The 20,704-nt window shown below is 41.8% G+C and overlaps 1 protein-coding gene across 11 annotated transcripts in view; it reads right to left on the reverse strand.

Annotated features, from left to right (window-relative positions):
- The window catches only part of ERBIN (erbb2 interacting protein), a 229,977-nt gene that overhangs the window by 64,470 nt on the left and 144,803 nt on the right, over nucleotides 1-20,704 (reverse strand). For all 11 annotated transcript variants that reach the window (XM_030565991.1, XM_030565992.1, XM_030565997.1 and 8 more), the window contains one exon: nucleotides 116-172. In XM_030565991.1, the coding sequence (XP_030421851.1) occupies nucleotides 116-172 (57 nt within the window). The remainder of the gene's footprint in view (nucleotides 1-115; nucleotides 173-20,704) is intronic.

Consider the following 20,704-nt stretch of genomic DNA (forward strand, 5'->3'; position numbering starts at 1 on the left):
TTTTGGTGAATCGTGGACCAATTAAGGCTCAATCCACTTTTGAAAAGTCATTAAGGAGTTTACTGAAACTGAAAACCAAGCAGGCATGTACCTTAAATATTCCATCTGTACTTACTTTGGCAACATCTTTAACTGGTTTTCTCTCAGTTCCAATATCTGGAGTTTAGTTAACCTGTAATATAAACACAATAGAATGATTGACCATTAAAAGGTAAAACATTTCTATTTTCTGACAAAACCCAAACTTTGTGATAGAAATAGAAATTGTATTGAAAGTTATTTTGTACAACTACTAAACATCATTTAAAGACCAGAAATATTTTTCACTTAAGACTGCAAAGATAGTCTGTACAAAAAGTCACACAATTGTAATCTCAGCTTTTTGGTTTGTTTTTTTTTAAACTGGGTCTCTCTTCTGATTATTTGCTCTTCCTTGAGCACAATTGTTCTCCTCTACCCACAGACTTTTTTTAATACATTTCAAACAATTCTTAGTTTATATAAATTCTCCAGAGATGTCAAAACAAAAGGTCATTTGAGGGGAAGGGCAGGATTAAGGAAAACAAATTAAAACACAATTTCTGATATAGGGAATATGTTAGACCATATTGTATATTCTATATGTATACATAAAGCTATGTTAAAACAATATCTCTGGTCTCTAGTCCCACAAGAACCCATCACAGACATGTAGGGCTGGAAGGGACTTCAAGAAATCATGAAGTCCAGCCCCCTGTGCTGAGGCATGATCAAGTACACCTAAAGCATCCCTGATAGTTGTTTGTCCAACCTGTTCTTAAAAACCTTCAGGTGGGGATTCTACAACCTGTCTTGGAAGCCTATTGCCATGTTTTACTATCCTTACAGTTAGAAACTTTTCCCTTATATCTAACCTAAACCTCTCCTGCTGCAGATTACACTCATTATGTCTTGTCCTACTTTCAGTGGACATGAAGAACAATTGATTACAGTTCTCTTTATAACAGACCTTAGCATACTTGAAGACATGTCCCCTCTCAGCCTTCTTTCCTCCAGACTAATCAAGCCCAGTTTTTTTAACCTTTCCTCATAGGTCAGGTTTTCTGAATCATTTATTGCTCTCCTCTGGACTCTCCAATTTGTCCACATCTTCCCTACAGCATGGCACCCAGAATTGGACAGAGTATTCCACTTGAGCACTCACCAGTGCTGAGTAGAGCATACTGTTAATATACTTGTTGTTATACCAAAATATTAGTCTTTTTCACAACTGCATCACAATGTTGACTCATTCAATTGGTGACCCCTATGGCCCCCAGATCCTTTCAAGCAGTACTACCACCTAGTCAGTTACTCCCCATTTTGTAGTTGTGCATTTCATTTTTCCTTCCTAAGCGAAGTACTTTACATTGTCTTTATTGAATTTCATCTGGTTGAATTCAGACCAATTCTCCAATTTGGTAAGATCATTTTTAATTCTAATCCTGTGTCCAGAGTGCTTTCAAAATTGGTCCTCCTCCCCAAAGCTTGGGGAAATTCCCAGATTTTATACGCATACTCCACATTCCATTATCCAAATCATTCATGAAAATATTGAATCATATCAGAACCAGGACTGACCTCTGAATCGTATCAGAACAAGGACTGACCCCAACGGCACTCCACTAGATATGCCCTCCCAGTTTGACAGTGAACCATTACTAACTACTTTGAGTATGATCTTTCAACCAGTTGTCCACCCACCTTTAAAGTAATTTCATTTAGACCACATTTCCCAAGTTTGTTAACGAGAATGTCACATGGGACTGTCACTAAAATCAAGATACATCAGGTCTACTGTGTCAGCTATCTGATCAAGTGACCATTGGATTCACCTTGGACTTCCCTTCCCAAGTTTCCTTTCTAGTCAGCTCATAAATCCATTTTTAAGTTTTCTATTTGGAAACTGCCTGACCTTTCTTACAGTAAAGCCTTGATGCAAGATAAATAACCTTGGCCAAGATAAATTCAATGGGATCTTGAAATCCAAGCAATGTAGCATACCCTCTGGAATTCTGTGGATTAAGACAGAAGTGACAAGGCCAGATGAAATGTAGAAACTGCTTTAGGTATAAATTCAGGCAGGATCATGAGGACAAGAGTTCTTCATATTACCTGCTGGCAGTCCTTCTACATTACAGAATAGAACATTAAAGTTCCCTGACTCTAGCAGAAGTAATAGCAAAAAAATTAAAGGCTATGATACACAGCAAATAGACTTAAGGGGTTCAACAGAAGAGGCTATGAGAATATGGAGAATAAACTTAAGTTGCTAATATTCAATGAAACCAAATTTAAGGGAGAACCGGAATGCCTATTAACAGTATCATTTTTCTCTTCAAAGCTTTCTCACGCTTTTGGTCACATCTGGATGATGTGCATAGAAAAGTGAACCATCACACCCTACAATACTGTAGAAGATACATCGATCTGGTATTCAATTCCTATTTTGACCACTGGAATGGCAGGATGTCCAGAATTAGAGATTGAGAAGGAACTATTTTGTTCTCCTGTACCAGAAGGGGACTCAAGCATTCTTTATTCTGATATAGGACAACAAAATACATGGTTTTCAGATGAGTATTCTAGAAGACATTACTTTATCTGGCAGCACCTCCTCCCTTTTTATTAAAGGTTTTGCTCCCTCATACCTAGATCACTTGCGCTAGTGAATTAGGATTTCTAAGAAAATTGTGTTTGCCTGAGCAAATCCTTTGTGACAAGCAGAATGATGGGTCTTTCACCAGGCGTATCTATTAAGATCTTGGTACCATGGCATCTTTAGCCAATCTATGGCTATGAAGTTAAACCTCCTGGAGAGCTTCTGCAAGATTCTATCATGGACATTAGAACATTTGTTCTGCTTGCCCAAGGCTTCTTGAACCTGCTGAATGATCTCTTTGCCCTCCTGCTAGTCTTGAAGGCCCTTCAGTCCACTTCACATTAACTTCAGTATCTATAAATCTTCTAGAATATCACTGGAAACTATCTCCCATTCTTCTGATCTCATCTGCATCTAGCGCTACTAGACCACTTCTTCCTGCTGTAGGAATCACTGACAGAACAGAGACATTGTTATTTCTGTTGCCTTCCTTAGACTTATTCCTTTTTCTCCTTTGTTCAAGTTATCTCCTCAACTAGTTCCACCTACTGAGACAAACACTTTGGGAGATACAAAATCTCTTATGTACGGGAAGGATGAGGTGATCAAAAGCCAGTTTTACTTCATTTGCTGGCCTTCACGAACTATATCCAAATATCTTGACTGGTATACAGGAATCGAACAGAGATGGTTATTTAAAATGGAAACACTTAGACAACCTTAACTATAGATGTCCCTATGTAGTCCACCTGTATTAAGTATGTAAGGTGTCTATGCAAAATCATAGCACACAATATATATTTTACATGTTATTTCATCACAAAAAGGCAACAGAAAAAACCTTCTTGCACTGTTGGGAAATGGTATGTCTGCAGCAAAAAAAATGGTATGTATTATGAGACACGAATCCATAATACATAAAATCAAAAAGGGAAGCAACATGACACTTGTCTCAAAAGTGAGTTATGCAATACTCCTGCGACATCTGAGGTTTTGAACTTTAAACAAAAAACTATATTCAGTCTTACCAAAATTCGTTTTTTTAGTATCAATTTTAATATTTTAGATAAACCTGAAACTTGGTTACAAAAATGTTTATAGATCAACTAACAAAGCTAAAGTAATTTTATTTCATTTTAAAGAATGAGCCAAATTCATAGCTAGAGTAACTGTTTACTTCAACTGAATATTCCACAAATTATTTTGCTCACTGTTACTCTAAGCAGCTTGCATGTATACAGCTCCAACTTTAACACAAAAATCTAAATATTTAATACCTTGTATGAGAACCACAGTCAGCAGAAATTAGTTCAACAACTTGGCTTAAATCTAATTCCTATGTGTTTAGGTTTAAGATCCTGCATCAATACAACTCAACATCACAATATATAGTTCTACTTTCCAATATGATATGCCTACAAAGTCACATTACAACCACTCTTTCACTCCCGAACAGAGTATTTCAGATATTTTATTTTTCAGCATGGTCACAAGTTCTTTAATGTAGAAAAACATTTTAAAATCAATTATTATTAAAAGCAGGAGGCTAAAATAATCAGCATTTTGCTCTGTAGCAGCCTCAGAGTCTTGCAAAATTATTTCTGTAAAACTAAGATAATATTAAAAGTTTAATGCCTCAATCCTAACCCTGCATTGTTAGTTTACGTAAAGTATAAAATTTATGGAAAATTACGATCTTTTTAAAAGACAAGCTGAACCAACTTTTTGAAATATGGACTGTACAACACTGGAAAGATAAGATTAAAAATGGAGTTCACAGCACTGCCATATTAACTTCTTTACAAAAGACATGGAAGGTTGTCTACAGCTAGCTAGTGCTGAGTTATAAAATGATTCTAAGCATCAAAGATCATATGTGCCAGAGGCTGAGGCTGAACTCCTTGGTAACAGGTCTATCAACAAGAAACAAACCTGAGCAGCAGCAGTGGCTGTTGCTTTTCCAGCTCCATTTCTATACACTTCAGAGTGCTTATCAGAGGCTAGAAACAGCAGTAGAAAAAGTAATGGTTTTCCCAGATGTCTTCTTTTCACGAGAAAAGTGAAATAGAAGACTTAATGGAGTAAAGTAGAAATAAATGTGGCTTTATTCTGCCCTTTTCATTCTTAAAATATTTCAATGTGCTCTACAAAACAATTAAGAAGCTGGAAATATCATGGCTATGTAGGCATATGCCATAACCATTATTTGTCAAGATATACAGTTTTGGACACTAGAATCTGTTTTATTGAAAAGGGATGATCTGGACACCAAGATTATCATTGTACTCTTTCTGAATAGAGCTATGGGCTGTAACTTCCAGTGGGACAAACACAACAGTATAATATCATCTCACCCAAAGGCTATCACCTGTAATACTGCACTGCTATGTTAGCATTAGATAAGAATCTAAATGTAGATATTAGCCTTGCTTAAAGGCACAGCCTATAGATTTGTGTATTTAGAAATGAATGAACTGATTTTCAAAAGTGCTTAGCACCAGCCATTGAAATGGAATTCTGTGTATACTGCAATGGAGGCTAACTCCAGTATCCTTGCCAATATTCATCCTTACAGTAAAACGTATTTGTATGTCTCTGGCTCTGTGTTAATGAATACTGTGTATAGAATGACAGCTGCATAGTACTGGATCAGTAGAAATTGAGACTAGTTCTGTAAGGTTTCAGATATGGATTGTAATAAATGAAGTCAGTACATTACTACAACGTCACATAGGGCAATTTCACTAAAGAGTAATTTAACCTAATTGTAACAGAGTTGTGGGGGAAGTGGAAGAGTTCTAATTGTTATCCAGCATCTACTATATAGCAGAGGAAGAGTCACAGGGGAGCCGCATGAAGCAAACAATATTATTTTTTAAAAAAAGAAAAAAATTTTTGAGTGAAGACCAAAGCCAAGCACATTGAGAGAAATACTATTTTGACATCTGATTTGTATGACTGAGGAAAATGTGGAGAGTACTGTGTACATTAATTTATTCTACTACACCAGCCTCTAAATTTGTAACTTGTTTATCAGATGCCAAGTATTGTTCAGCCTGAATTTTATTATTATGGACTGTATTCACAAAGACAGGGCCTCACTTCTCAAACTGAAGCTTGGAAAAATAGAGGCAAGAACTCAGTTTTCTTTATTTCACATGTTAATTTTTTTCATAGGCTTAGGAGGAAGTGAAGCAGTTTCAAAACACTTCTAACACATATGTATATATTAAGTACAATCCTTAGATACAAATTAGAATTAGTGTATATAATTATCCAAAGTAAAAAAGTGAATTGAAGAGACCATAGTTTTTTGCACTGTACCAATTTCACCCTCTGATTTTATCTAAACAAAATAGATACTGAGAGTACCTACTTCCTATAATTTCCACTATTCAGAGGAGAAAGTTAGGACTTCACAAAAGGTTTCAAGCATCCTGGATTTGCCTTAAACAATTATTTAAGTTAGAAGCACACACAAAATGTATTTAAGTGGAGGGTCAATCAAAATTAGATATTTGGGTCAAGAAATGAAAGGTCTCTCCTTTATAATCATACAAGACTTCTGTTTCAATATCCAATGTTGGTGTAGCTGTGTTAGTCACAGGATATCAGAGACAAGGTGAGTGAAGTAATATCCTGGTCTATTTCAATAGTTGATAAAATCCTTGCTAAGTGGCTGATTACCATTTTCTTTTGGTTGAAAAAACAGAATCTATATAGAATAAAATATAGCTGAGCAGGGAGTCCACTGATGAGTGGCTATAAAAGGCTACCTGTACATCACTGCTATCATAGAACTGAAAGGGACCTTAAGAGATCATCCAGTCCAGTTCCCTGCACTCAAGGCAGGATTAAGTATTATCTAGACCAACCCCGATAGATGTTTGTCCAACCTGCTCTTAAAAATCCCCAATAACGGAGATTCCACCACCTCTCTAGGCAATTTATTCCAGTGCTTAACCACTCTGATAGGAAGTTTTCCCTAATGTCCATCCCAAACTGCCCTTGCTGCAATTCAAGCCCATTACTTCTTGTCCTATCCACAGAAGTTAACAACAATTTTTCTCCCTTCTCCTTGCAACAACCCTTTGTACATACCCTACACGTCAGGAAAAGGTAGGTGTCTGTACTGCTGCCACATGAGATGGAGAAGAAGGCCACTTGGGAGTGGGATAATGGTGCAGATCTGTGTTTATGAACAGGTTGGAATAAGCATGAGAATCACAGAATTCATAGAATCATAGAATATCAGGTTTGGAAGGGACCTCAGGAGGCCATCTAGTCCAACCTCCTGCTCAAAGCAGGACCAATCAGGAAAATGTTTAGTAGAGCAGTAGCATGATTCTGGTTTTGTGGGGTTGAGGAGGTTGTCTTTTCACCTCCTCAACCATTCAGCACTCCACCTATATAGGGTTTTATGTAGTGGAGTACAGTACACCCTTAATGTCTCTCTCTGTCTTTTAAATAAATTTATATTATGATTAAATGAAACATTTCCTTAGAGAAGATCTGAACTAATTAAAGAAATACAGATAATTCTCTAGGAGATTTTAATGTGTAATTCAGATCTGAATAACTATGTTATTTAGCTTCACTGTCATAATGCCTTATTCCTGTGAAGTGCTGGGCTCCTTCAACACTCTTTAACATCATTAGGGAAGAGTTGAGAACTTCCCAAAACAGTGTTTTTTGGCAGTGAAGCTAAAAAGGACAGCCATTCAAATCAGAACTAGACAGTGAAACCTGTAAATCTATATCAATTTAATTTAGTTTAATAAGAGTTGAGTGTGTTTAGCACCTAGTACCTCACTAGGTCAGACTGATATGACATGTCCCAAGCTTATGTTTTTTGTAGACTGTTAGTCTATAAGGTGCCACAGGACTCTTTGCTGCTTTTACAGATCCAGACTAACACGGCTACCTCTCTGATACCTGACACCATGCAAGGTACTGCATTTAGCCGTATGGAGTGGAAATCCATTAACCTCATGAAGAAACTTGCACAAATACAGACAGATATCTTCCTTTCCAAAGCAAACAGATGGATCATACCAAATGGACTAAAGGTAAAAAATCCACTGCTATCTACATACTACACAGACCACAATGAGAGATTATGCCATACTCTATCAAAGAAACTGAGGAACCACCTGATCAGAATCCTATACAGCAAACAGGAAAACATCAAAAAAGAGCTCTCCAACCTGGAGACTCTCATAAATAACTGAACTTCCATACAAACGGACTTCACTAAAATACGACAGGAGATCTACATTACTCACTTCACCTCTCTACAAAGGAAAAAGGACTGTAAGCTGTCTAAACTCCTACCTGCCACATGGGGCCACCACCATGGTATCCCTAACCCACCCAGCAATATCATCAATCTATCCAACCACACACTCAGCCCAGAAGAAAAAAGTCTGTCCTATCTCGGGGACTCTCTTTCTGTCCTGTCACACCCACTAACATGATACAGTTCTGTGGTGATCTGGAAGCCTACTTTCGCCATCTCCGACTCAAAGAATACTTTCAGGATAACACTGAACAGCCCACTGATACACAGTTACCCTCCCACCAACAGCACAAGAAGAACTCCATATGGACTCCTCCTGAGGGTCGAAATGACTGTCTGGACCTATACATTGAATGCTTCCGCTGACGTGCACAGGCAGAAATTGTGGAAAAACAACATCGCTTGCCTCATAACCTAAGTCGTGCAGAATGCAATGCAATCCACAGCCTCAGACACCACCCTGACATCATAATCAAAGAGGCTGATAAAGGAGGTGCTGTTATCATCATGAATAGGTCTGACTACCAAAAGGAGGCCGCCAGACAACGCTCCAATACCAAATTCTACAGGCCACTTCCCTCAGATTCCACTGAGGAATACACTAAGAAACTACAGCATCTACTCAGGACACTCCCTACACTAACACCAGAACAAATCTACATACCCTTAGAGCCCTGACCAGGGTTATTCTATCTACTACCCAAGATCCACAAACCTGGAAATCCTGGACGCCCCATCATCTCGGGCATTGGCACTCTCACTGAAGGACTGTCTGGATATATGGACTCTCTACTCAGACCCTATGCCACCAGCACTCCCAGCTATCTCCGTGACACCACTGATTTCCTGAGGAAACTACAATGCATTGGTGATCTTCCAGAAAACACCATCCTAGCCACCATGGATGTAGAGGCTCTCTACACAAACATCCCACACATAGATGGAATACAAGCTGTCAGGAACAGTATCCCTGATGATGCCACAGCACAACTGGCTGCTGAGCTCTGTGCCTTTATACTTACACACAACTATTTCAAATTTGATGACAATATATATCTCCAGATCAGTGGCACTGCTATGGGCACCCGCATGGCCCCACAATATGCCAATATCTTTATGGCCGACCTGGAACAACGCTTCCTCAGCTCTCGTCCACTCACGCCCCTTCTCTACCTACGCTACATTGATGACCTCTTCATCATCTGGACCGATGGGAAGGAGACTATGGAAAAATTCCACCACGATTTCAACAGCTTCCACCCCAACATCAACCTCAGCCTGGACCAATCTACTTTCTTGACACCATGGTGCAAGTCCACTTTCTTGACACCACGGTGCAAGTAAGTGATGGTCACATTAACACCACCCTATATCGAAAACCTACCAACCGCTATGCCTACCTTCATGCCTCCAGATTCCATCCCGGACACATCAGACGATCCATTGTCTACAGCCAAGCACTGAGGTACAACCGCATCTGCTCCAACCCCTCAGACAGAGACCAACACCTACAAAATCTCCACCAAGCATTCTCAAAACTACAATACCCGCACGAGGAAATAAGGAAACAGATCAACAGAGCCAGACGTGTACCCAGAAGCCTCCTACTGCAAGACAAACGTAAGAAAGAAACCAACAGGACTCCACTGGCCATCACATACAGCCCCCAGCTAAAACCCCTCCAACGCATCATCAAGGATCTACAACCCATCCTGGACAATGATCCCACACTTTCATACGCCTTGGGTGGCAGGCCAGTCCTTGCCCACAGACAACCTGCCAACCTGAAACATATTCTCACCAGTAACTGCACACTGCACCATAATAACTCCAGCTCAGGAACCAATCCATGCAACAAACCTCGATGCCAACTCTGCCCACATATCTACACCAGCGACACCATCACAGGACCTAACCAGACCAGCCACACCATCACCGGTTCATTCACCTGCACATCCACCAAGGTAATATACGCCATCATATGCCAGCAATGCCCCTCTGCTATGTACATCGGCCAAACTGAACAGTCTCTACGGAAAAGGATAAATGGACACAAATCAGACATTAGGAATGGCAATTAAAAAACCTGTAGGAGACCACTTCACCCTCCCTGGCCACACTATAGCAGGCCTTAAGGTGGCCATGCTGCAGCAAAAAAACTTCAGGACCAGACTTCAAAGAGAAACTGCTGAGCTTCAGTTCATCTGCAAATTTGACACCATCAGCTCAGGATTGAACAAAGACTGTGAATGGCTTGCCAACTACAGAACCAGTTTCTCCTCTCTTGGTTTTCAGACCTCAACTGCTAGAACAGGGCCTCATCCTCTCTGATTGAACTGACCTCGTTATCTGTAGCTTGCTTGCTAGCATATATATACCTGCCCCTGGAAATTTCCACTACATGCATCTGAGGAAGTGGGTATTCACCCACGAAAGCTCATGCTCCAAAACGTCTGTTAGTCTATAAGGTGCCACAGGATTCTATGCTGCTTTTACAGATCCAGACTAACACGGCTACCCCTCTGATACTTGTTCCTGACAGCTTGTATTCCATCTGTGTGTGAGATGTTTGTGTAGAGAGCCTCTACATCCATGGTGGCTAGGATGGTGTTTTCTGGAAGATCACCAATGCATTGTAGTTTCCTCAAGAAATCAGTGGTGTCACGGAGATAGCTGGGAGTGCTGGTGGCATAGGGTCTGAGTAGAGAGTCCACATATCCAGACAGTCCTTCATTGTTGGATGTTGTTGTTCTACGATTTCTGCCTGTGCACGCTGGCGGAAGCATTCAATGTATAGGTCCAGACTGTCATTTCGACCCTCAGGAGGAGTCCATGTGGAGTTCTTCTTCTTGTGCTGTTGGTGGGAGGGCACCTGTGTATCAGTGCATTGTTCAGTGTTGTCCTGGAAGTATTCTTTGAGTCGGAGACGGCGAAAGTAGGCTTCCAGATCGCCACAGAACTGTATCATGTTTGTGGGTGTGGCAGGGCAGAAAGAGAGTCCCCGAGATAGGACAGACTTTTCTTCTGGGCTGAATGTGTAGCTGGATAGATAGAAGATATTGCTGGGTGGGTTAGGGGTACCACGGTTGTGGCCCCATGTGGCAGGTAGGAGTTTAGACAACTTACAGTCCTTTTTCCTTTGTAGAGAGGTGAAGTGAGTAATATAGATCTCGTGTCTTATTCTAGTGAAGTCCGTTTGTATAGAAGTTTGGTTATTAATGAGAGTCTCCAGGTTGGAGAGCTCTTTTTTGATGTTTTCCTGTTTGCTGTATAGGATGCTGATCAGGTGGTTCCTCAGTTTTTTTGATAGAGTATGGCATAATCTCTCACTGTGGTCTGTGTAGTATGTAGATAGCAGTGGATTTTTTACCTTTAGTCCATTTGGTATGATGTCCATCCGTTTGCATTTGGAAAGGAAGATGATATCTGTCTGTATTTGTGCAAGTTTCTTCATGAGGTTGATGGATTTCCACTCCATACGGCTAAATGCAGTGCCTTGCATGGTGTCAAGTATCAGAGGGGTAGCCGTGTTAGTCTGGATCTGTAAAAGCAGCAACGAATCCTGTATCCCTGATGATGTCACAGCACAACTGGTTGCTGAGCTCTGGGCCTTTATCCTCACACACAACTATTTCAAATTTGATGACAATACATAGCTCCAGATCAGTGGCACACGCATGGCCCCACAATATGCCAACATTTTAATGGCTGACCTGGAACAACGCTTCCTCAGCTCTCGTCCATTCATGCCCCTTCTCTACCTACGCTACATTGATGAGATCATTATCATCTGGACCCACAGGAGGGAGACTCTGGAAAAATTCCAACACGATTTCAACAGCTTCCACCCTGCCATCAACCTCAGCCTGGACCAATCTACACGGGAGGTCCACTTCCTAGACACCATGGTGCAAATAAGTGATGGTCACATTAACACCACCCTATACCAAAAATCTACCCACCGCTATGCCTACCTTCATGCTTCCATCCCGGGCACACCAAACGATCCACTGTCTACAGCCAAGCACTGAGGTGCAACTGCATCTGCTCTAACCCCTCAGACAGAGACCAACACCTACAAAATCTCCACCAAGCATTCTCAAAACTACAATACGCGCACGAGGAAATAAGGAAACAGATCAACAGAGCCAGACGTGTACCCAGAAGCCTCCTACTGCAAGACAAACCAAGAAAGAAACCAACAGGACTCCACTGGCCATCACATACAGTCCCCAGCTAAAACCCCTCCAGCGCATCATCTGGGATCTACAACTCATCCTGGACAATGATCCCACACTTTCACAGGCCTTGGGTGGCAGGCCAGTCCTCGCACACAGACAACCTGCCAACCTGAAGCATATTCTCACCAGTAACTGCACACTGCACCATAGTAACTCTAACTCAGAAACCAATTCATGCAACAAACCTTGATGCCAACTCTGCCCACATATTTACACCAGCGACATCATCAAAGGACCTAACCAGATCAGCTACACCCTCACCGGTTCATTCACCTGCACGTCCACCAATGTAATATAAATGAAATAAAATTAAAAAAAAAAAGTCTGTTAGTCTATAAAGTGCCACAGGACTCTTTGCTGCTTTTAATGAAATTATTGCAGTCAAATGCTAGTATCAGAATGGCTGGCCTTTTAAGGGGAGCTGAGCCCAACTGCATCCAATCAGCTGGGCCCAATCAGACTAATCAGCTGCCTCTCACCTGAGGCTGTAAAGCTAGGGATCAAATGATAGCTAGAAGATCAAATGATTCTCATAAAAGTGAGCAAGTAGCTTAGCTGAGGATAGGAACTGCAGGAAGTAGGGAGGCAAGAGGTCCTGGGGCAGAGGAAAGAACACACAGTTTATATGTGATTCTCAGACAGATGGCCTGCAGAGTGTAATCCTGCAGGCAAGCAGACGAGGAAGGAGAAGGGATCAGAAAGGTTTGCCTTGACTTGACTCCCAGGAAGATGGTCTGCAGAATGTAATCTGCACGGGCCTATCTAGTCCCCTCAGGAAGACTCTAGGTCAGGGGAAAGCACACAAATCGATGTTTTGAATTTCTAAGTTTATTTTGAAGAAATAAAATCAAAGTTTTTAAGAAAAGGACAGAAATCCTGTGGCTGGAAGAGTGCTCTTTGGTGCACCGCCTAGTGAGATAGCCAACTGGCTTACATCTAGGCTCTGTTTTGACGTTTCTCCAGATAAATTAAGCAGACATCACATGACACTTATACTTTGTTTCCACATTCAGACTAATAGCTAACTAAAGCTCAGCTGTGCTTACAAAACTTGGAAAAAAAGCACACTAGTCTGCTCCAAAAATATAATAGCTTAAATGTGTATCAAAGTGTGCCTAAAACAGATGCCAATAAATCTGCAGAATGCACAACCAAAAATCAAAATGTTTTTAAAGCACATTTTGGAGGCTTTATTTCAGTTCTAGTTTATTCTCTCTCATTTCTAATATTTTCAAATATGTAACAAATACAAATGAAAAAAATTCACTTGTCTTACAATTTCTAATTTCTCTCCGTAATTCTATTCATACACAAGACTAATTAACTAAGCAACTGAAAGAGCACATTACGAAACAGGAAATCTTACTGTATGGAGTGTAACTACAGCAATGTTGGTCCCAGGATACTAAAGGAAGATGGTATTATCTTTTACTGAATCACTTCTGTTGTGAGAGAGACAAGATTTCGAGCCACACAGAGCTCTTCTTCAGATCAGAATAGAAGGCAAAAGTAAGAATAAAAGATCAGGTATTATTTCAGTGTTTTCATTAATGACTTGGATAATGGAGTGGAGAATATACTTATAAAATTTGCAGGTGACAGCAAGCTGGGAGGGATTGCAAGAATTTTGGAGAACGGGCTTATATATAGTTCAAAATGACTTTGATAAACTGGAGAATTGTTCTGAAATCCACAAGATGAAATTCAATAAAGACGAGCAAAGTACTACATTTAGGAAGAAAAAAGCACATGCAGAGATCCAAAATGGGGAATAATTGGCTAGGAAGTAGTACTGCACAAAAAAATCTGGGGGTTATAATGGATCACAAATTGAATGTCAGCCAAGAGAGTGATGCAGTTGTGAGAATGGCTATATAATTCTGGAGTGTATTAACAGGAGTGTCATATGTGACACATGGGGAGGTAAGGTCCTGCTCTACTCAGGACTGGTGAGGCCTTAGTTCAGTGGTTTTCAAACTTTCAAACAACCCTGTCACCCATGTTCACTAATTGTCAAGTTTTGGCAAACCCCCTCCTAAAAAGTAATATCTCCAGGGATTTCTCATTTTACATGAGTGATAAATTATAGAAGCAGTGATTTTGGAAATATAAAATCTTGTTTTTATAAAATGCTGATTACACACTATTATTATTTAGTTACAGTATTTTTATTATATTATGGAAATGCCAACACTCTTCCCAGATCTCACTTTTGTAGCTGGTATCACTTTCAATAAGCCGTTATAAGGCAGGCTTCTACCTTGTTGCCAAGAAGGCTAAGGCATTTTGGGGGTGGTATAAGTAGCGGCATTACCCAGCAGATCGAGGGACGTGATCATTCCCCTCTATTTTGGCATTGGTGAGGCCGCATCTGGAGTACTGTAGTCCAGTTTTGGCCTCACACTACAGAAGGATGTGGAAAAATTGAAAGAGTCCAGCAGAGGGCAACAAAAATGATTAGGGGGCTGGAGCACAGATGATTTATGAGGAGAGGCTGTGGGAACTGGATTATTTAGTCTGCAGAAAAGTAGAATTAGGGGAGAGGGATTTGATAGCTGCTTCAGCTATCTGAAAGGGGGTTCCAAAGAGGATGGATCTAGACAGTTTCTCAGTGGTAGCAGATGACGAAAAGGAGCAATGGTCTCAAGTTGGAACAGGGAAGGGTTTAGGTTGGATATTAGGAAAATCTTTTTCACTAGGAGGGTGGTGAAGCACTTGAATGGGTTACCTAGGGAGGTGGTGGAATCTCCTTCCTTAGAGGTTTTTAAGGCCCGGCTTGACAAAGCCCTGGCTGGGACGATTTAGTTGGGGATTGGACTAGACGACCTCTTGAGGTCCCTTCCAACCCTGATATTCTGTGGATTCTATAAGCTCCACTAAAAGTGCTACCTGACCCACCTTATCTCAGGAAATTTTACTGTAACCGTAGCAGTTTAAACCCATTTTAAATATTATGTATTAAAAACAATTGATGGTATAAGGTCTGTTAATAATTCCTGTTCAGCTCTATTAGCCTAGAAATTAGGGTGGTTTTGAGTCAGAACCTGTGTATTTAAAAACCAAGGCTGAGATTTTCATAGCTATTAAGGGATTTGCATCCCAATTTCCATTAATTTTAAATTTTTAAATTATTATTATAAACACATTTATATTGCAGTACCATCTATAGGCCTCAACGACATTGGATCTCATTGTGCTGGGTGATATACATATATGATAAATTGAAGTTCCTGCCCAAAAAAGCTACGGTCTAAAAGGCAGATGTAACAGGTGGGTGAAAAATCAAGCATGCTGGGTGAGGGAGACAAGATAACAAATCAATTGCACAGGATGTGTACTATTCTTAGCCAGACAGTAGGTGGAGTTATGTATAGTCTCTGTGTCCTGGAGATTGTAAACAGACAAAGGTGACAGAACAGGTTTCTTCCTGTTATAAAGCAGAAAGAAAATATAGTGGAAGATGCCATGTCCAGGAGAGAGGGCCCTGAAAGGCTGCCTTTGGTTAGCCACTAGCTAACTTGGCTGTAACTTTGTAATGGGAGAGGTGTGACGCTAAAGCCATCCCACTGCAAGAGGCTCACTGGTATCAGCAGTGAGTTTCAGCTGGCCTGACTAGTTCAATGTACAACCAATTCACTATAGTATAATCTGCATCTAAAAAGGTGTCATGTGATAGGTCATGGAAAACTAAGAATTCACTGATCGATAATATTCTTGCATGATGTATTTACACAGTGTGCATTAAGAGTAATGGCTATATGCTAGAATTATGACTAAAATGTGTTTAAACCAGACATATCGGGAGAGTTGGTAAATAGGGTCTGCCCTAGACAAAGGCATGTATATTTGCTTCTCAGGCTAGCCTGGTCACCAGGCAGAGACAATGAAGTCCATTTACATAGTAGGTAAACAAAGCTATCAAGCTAACAAATATAAAGACAGAGAGAGAGCTGAATCTCAAGTGATAAGCAAACTGAGTCAACAGACTGTATACAATATTATTGTATTATAAAAGTGTGTAGAGTGAGATTTTATGAAAGTCTATGACACTGGTGATTAGTATTGTCCTTAAATGTATGCATTAAGATTATATAAGGAATTATGAGCACCCACTGATATTAGCTTTTACAGTTGTGTCCAAACAAAGGAGATACAGGTCTCTCCCAGACAGGAGGGAACATCACAGCTATTTACCTGTCTCTGATGTAAATTAAGCATGGTGGAAAAGAAAACGGAAATCACATTTACATACATATGGATGGAAAGCCCACAACGAAGGAAAAAACAGCATGAAGTTATCCTGCCTTTTGAAACAAGTTCATTGAACTTTGGAAGATATAAGCAGGGCAGAAATCATCTTTGGCATCCATCACTAGCCAGCCACAAGGGACAGAGCTCTTGCAAGCTGACAAAGATGGGTCCTTCAACCAAGGGAGAGAACTGAATATAGGTGAGAAAACTGCGTGGCAGTTCTTCATCTAGGAACAAAAGGGAACCAAGCATCTTGTACTTCTGTGGAAGATCCCAACTGAGGGAGTCAGCCATGGCTGGGAAGAAGGAAGATGGTGAGAGAAACCATCTTGAATAAAGCCTGTACCTTGCAAGATTAAGTTTTAGACTATTAGATATGTATTTTCACTTTTAATTGCTTGTAACCATCTCCACTTTTATTTCTTTTACTTGGCATAACTTAATCTACCTACGTATATTTTGTTATAAAATGTGTGGGGTTTTTTTTCCACTATAAACCAACTCAGTGCTGCTGTGTTTGAAGGGAAGGGTGTAATTACCCCCATTATTTTAATAAGATGTAATGGGCTTCCATCTCTTTTAATGAGTAACAAACTTTAATATTTGTCCGAGTGGCCCAGGTGAAGGCTGGACACTTCAGGGCATATGGTTTTGGGGAAGTCTGGGGCTGGGAGAGTGTGTTGGGGTCACTTGCTGGTGTAACCCAGGCTGGTGAAAGGGGGGTTGTGAGGCAATAGACAGGCTTCTGGAGTCAGAGCTTCTGAACCAGGGCTGTCAGGCACACAGACACTCAGGTGTAACCTGCTAGCTGTGAATATTCCAGGCTCAGAGCTACAGCAGCAAAGCATTATAAGTGCACCCAGGGTTGCAGGATAAGCAGTGACACAACCCCTTGCTGGTTTGAGTTATACCCAGAACACCATGACAGTATGTCTATACTTCAAGCCAGAGTTGTAAATTCCAGCTTGAGGAGACATACCTGCATTAGCACATAGAAAATAAAGTGTAACCATGATAGTGTAAGGGGCCAGCCACCTCAAGGACCTACCTAGAGTCTCAGATGGAATCATACTTGGGGTAGCTAGGCCCTCCTGCTGCTGTGCTACACTCTATTTTTAGCATGCTAGCTCAATCAGAACTAGCAGAGGTATGTCCTCAAGCTAGAATATACACATCCAGTTCGAAGTGTAGACATACCTCATGGCTCATTCTTAGAGTGAAGTGAAGAAAACAACTCTCACTCAACCTATTGTAATCAAATGCTTAATGCATAGTGTATCTTATTTTTTAAAATACTGAATTCAGGAAATGAGTACAGACATAAGAGATCTAGGCCAACAACCCTAAAAGTGTGCATCTCAGATGACTAGTAAATGCATCGCTAACAGACTACTTTTGTTTTTGCTTTTCTCTGAGTGCCTACTGGTCTGCCAAACTACTTCAGTAACTGTAAAAGAGTAGTGCTATGCTTCTGCTTTCAGCACCTTTTCTGAGCACTTGTTTATTGAAGTGTATTGACTAGGATTAAAGGATCCTAGTCACTTACATTCAAAAGGTCAGATCCTCAGCTGGTGTAAATTGGTGTAGCTCCTACAAGAAAGTTTGGATGAGACATGGGAGGGACAGGGGCTGAAAGAAAGAGCCAGACAGGGCAGGGAAGAAGAGAGCAACAAAGCAGAAGTGGACAAACCAAAAGAACAAGAGGAAAAGACAGACAATACTGGCCTAAAATAATTTTTTTCTTAACTACACTATCCTATCATTTTTGCGCTGAAGAATTAACCCAGAGTTTAAAGGGTAGGATATAAGTATTTGCCTCATACTCCGATTTAGGGAACATTTTCTTACACGGTATGACATTGCACCTGATATTCTTCACAGTGATATTATGATAATGATATGATTATGGCATAATTATAATGCATTTTGTACAAGATGGGTCATGTGAGGCATCATCGGAAAAGTTATGATTTGCTAAATATGATTCTCCTATTTGTATGCATGTATCATTTTTGTATCTAAAGTTCAGATACATAGTCAATATTCTTTATTTCAATTGTGCTTACTCTGGGTGACATCCACAACTAGCCTTTCTGGTACAACAATGAAGAAGCCAGACAGTGCTGATGGTCCATCCGCAAAAACAATGGACCCTGGAAGAATTTAACCTTCCTGTGAATGTTCTGACCAGCCTGTAAACAATTGCTGCTATGACTCAGCAAGGCATGCAAGGGCATGTGACCAGGCCACATGACTCTGGACTCCGTCTTGGATACCATTGTTTCTCCACAAACTGAGGTTAGGACAAAGGGTTCCTGTCATATGCTAAAGCTATATAAGGCAGGGAGTAACATCCTCTCTTGTTCTTCGCTCCCCACAAAAGAAAAAAGATGGTTACTCACCTTTGTAACTGTTGTTCTTCGAGATGTGTTGCTCATATCCATTCCAATTAGGTGTGCGCGTGCCGCGTGCACGTTTGTTGGAGACTTTTTACCCTAGCAACACTTGGTGGGCCGGCAGGTCGCCCCCTGGAGTGGCGCCGGTATGGCGCCAGATATATGAGCGGGCTGGCCAGCCCGCTCCTCAGTTCCTTCTTGCTGGCTACTCCAACACTGGGGAAAGAGGGCAGGTGTGGAATGGATATGAGCAACACATCTCGAAAAACAACAGTTACAAAGGTGAGTAACCGTCTTTTCTTCTTCGAGTGCTTGCTCATATCCATTCTAATTAGATGATTCCCAAGCCTTACCTAGGCGGTGGGGTCGGAGCGAGACGTTGCGGAATGTAAAACCGCTGCGCCGAAGGCGGCATCGTCTCTAGCCTGCTGGACCAGTGCATAGTGTGGTGCAAAGGTGTGTACGGAAGACCAGGTGGCCACGTGGCAGATTTCCTGTACGGGGACATAGGCCAAAAACGCGGCAGATGAAGCTTGAGCCCAGGTAGAATGGGCGGTAAGAGGACCCGTCGGAACATGGGCCAAGTCGTAACATGCCCGAATGCAGGATGTCACCCAGGATGTGATACGCTGGGAGGAGACTGCCATGCCCTTCATGCGTTCCGCCACTGCCACAAACAATTGAGGTGAATAGTGGAAGGGTTTGGTCCTCTCAATGTAGAAAGTGAGAGCCCTTCGGACATCTAAAGAATGGAGCTGTTGCTCCCATCTGGAGGAATGCGGCTTTGGGCAAAAACCAGGACATCTTCCTGCCAGTCAACATGAAAGGTGGAGACGACCTTAGGGAGGAACACGGGTGTGGTCGCAGCTGTACCTTGTCCTTATGGAATACAGCATATGGAGGATCCACAGTCAGTGCCCGAAGCTCCAAGGACTCGTCTAGCCGAGGTGATAGCGACTAGGAAGGCCACTTTCCAGGACAGGTACAGCAGCGAGCATGTGGCTAAAGGTTCGAAGGGGGGCGCCATGAGCCTGGTTAAGACAAGGTTCAGGTCCCAAGTAGGGGTAGGCCGTTTGACCTGAGGGTATAGTCGCTCCAAGCCTTGAGGAATCTTGACACCATAGGGTGGGAAAAAACTGTCCTTGCCAGCCTCGCCTGGATGGAAAGTGGATATAGCCACGAGATGTACCCGTAGAGAGGAGATCGCCAATCCCTGCTGCTTGAGAGACCACACGTAGTCCAGAATAGTGAGGACTACAACAGAATGTGGAGAATGGCAATGCTGGTTGCACCAGTGGCAGAAGCGCTTCCATTTCGCGAGGTAGGTTGAACGCGTGGAAGGCTTCCTGCTGCCCAGCAACACTTGTACTGCTGTGGAACAGCGCAACTCCAACTGGCTTAACAAGCCAGGAGCCATGCAGTCAGATGGAGGGACTGTAGGTCCGGATGGCGCATCCTGCCGAAGTCTTGCGTGATCAGATCCAGCCAAAGAGGCAGGGGAATTGGGTCTGCCAGGGACAGGTCCGAGCAGCATGGTGTACCAGGGCTGCCGCGGCCAAGCCGGAGCGATCAGGATGAGGTGGGCTCTGTCTCTCCGGATCTGATCAGGACTCGGTGGACGAGAGGAAGGGTGGAAAGGCGTAACAAAGACGTCCCGTCCATGGGATCAGGAACGCGTCCTACAGGGAGCCCGGGGAGCGACCCTGTAGAGAGCAGAACACCTGGCATTTCCTGTTCGATCTGGAGCCGAACAGGTCTATTCGGGGAAACCCCCACTTCCGGAAAATCGAATAAAGGACGTCCGGACGGACCATTCGTGGGATAGAAAGGATCTGCTCAGGTGATCCGCGAGGGTGTTCCGTACTCCCGGGAGAAAGGAGGCCACTAGATGTATAGA

This window comes from Gopherus evgoodei, chromosome 6 (genome assembly GCF_007399415.2).
Source record: "Gopherus evgoodei ecotype Sinaloan lineage chromosome 6, rGopEvg1_v1.p, whole genome shotgun sequence".
Classification (NCBI taxonomy): Eukaryota; Metazoa; Chordata; order Testudines; family Testudinidae; genus Gopherus; species Gopherus evgoodei.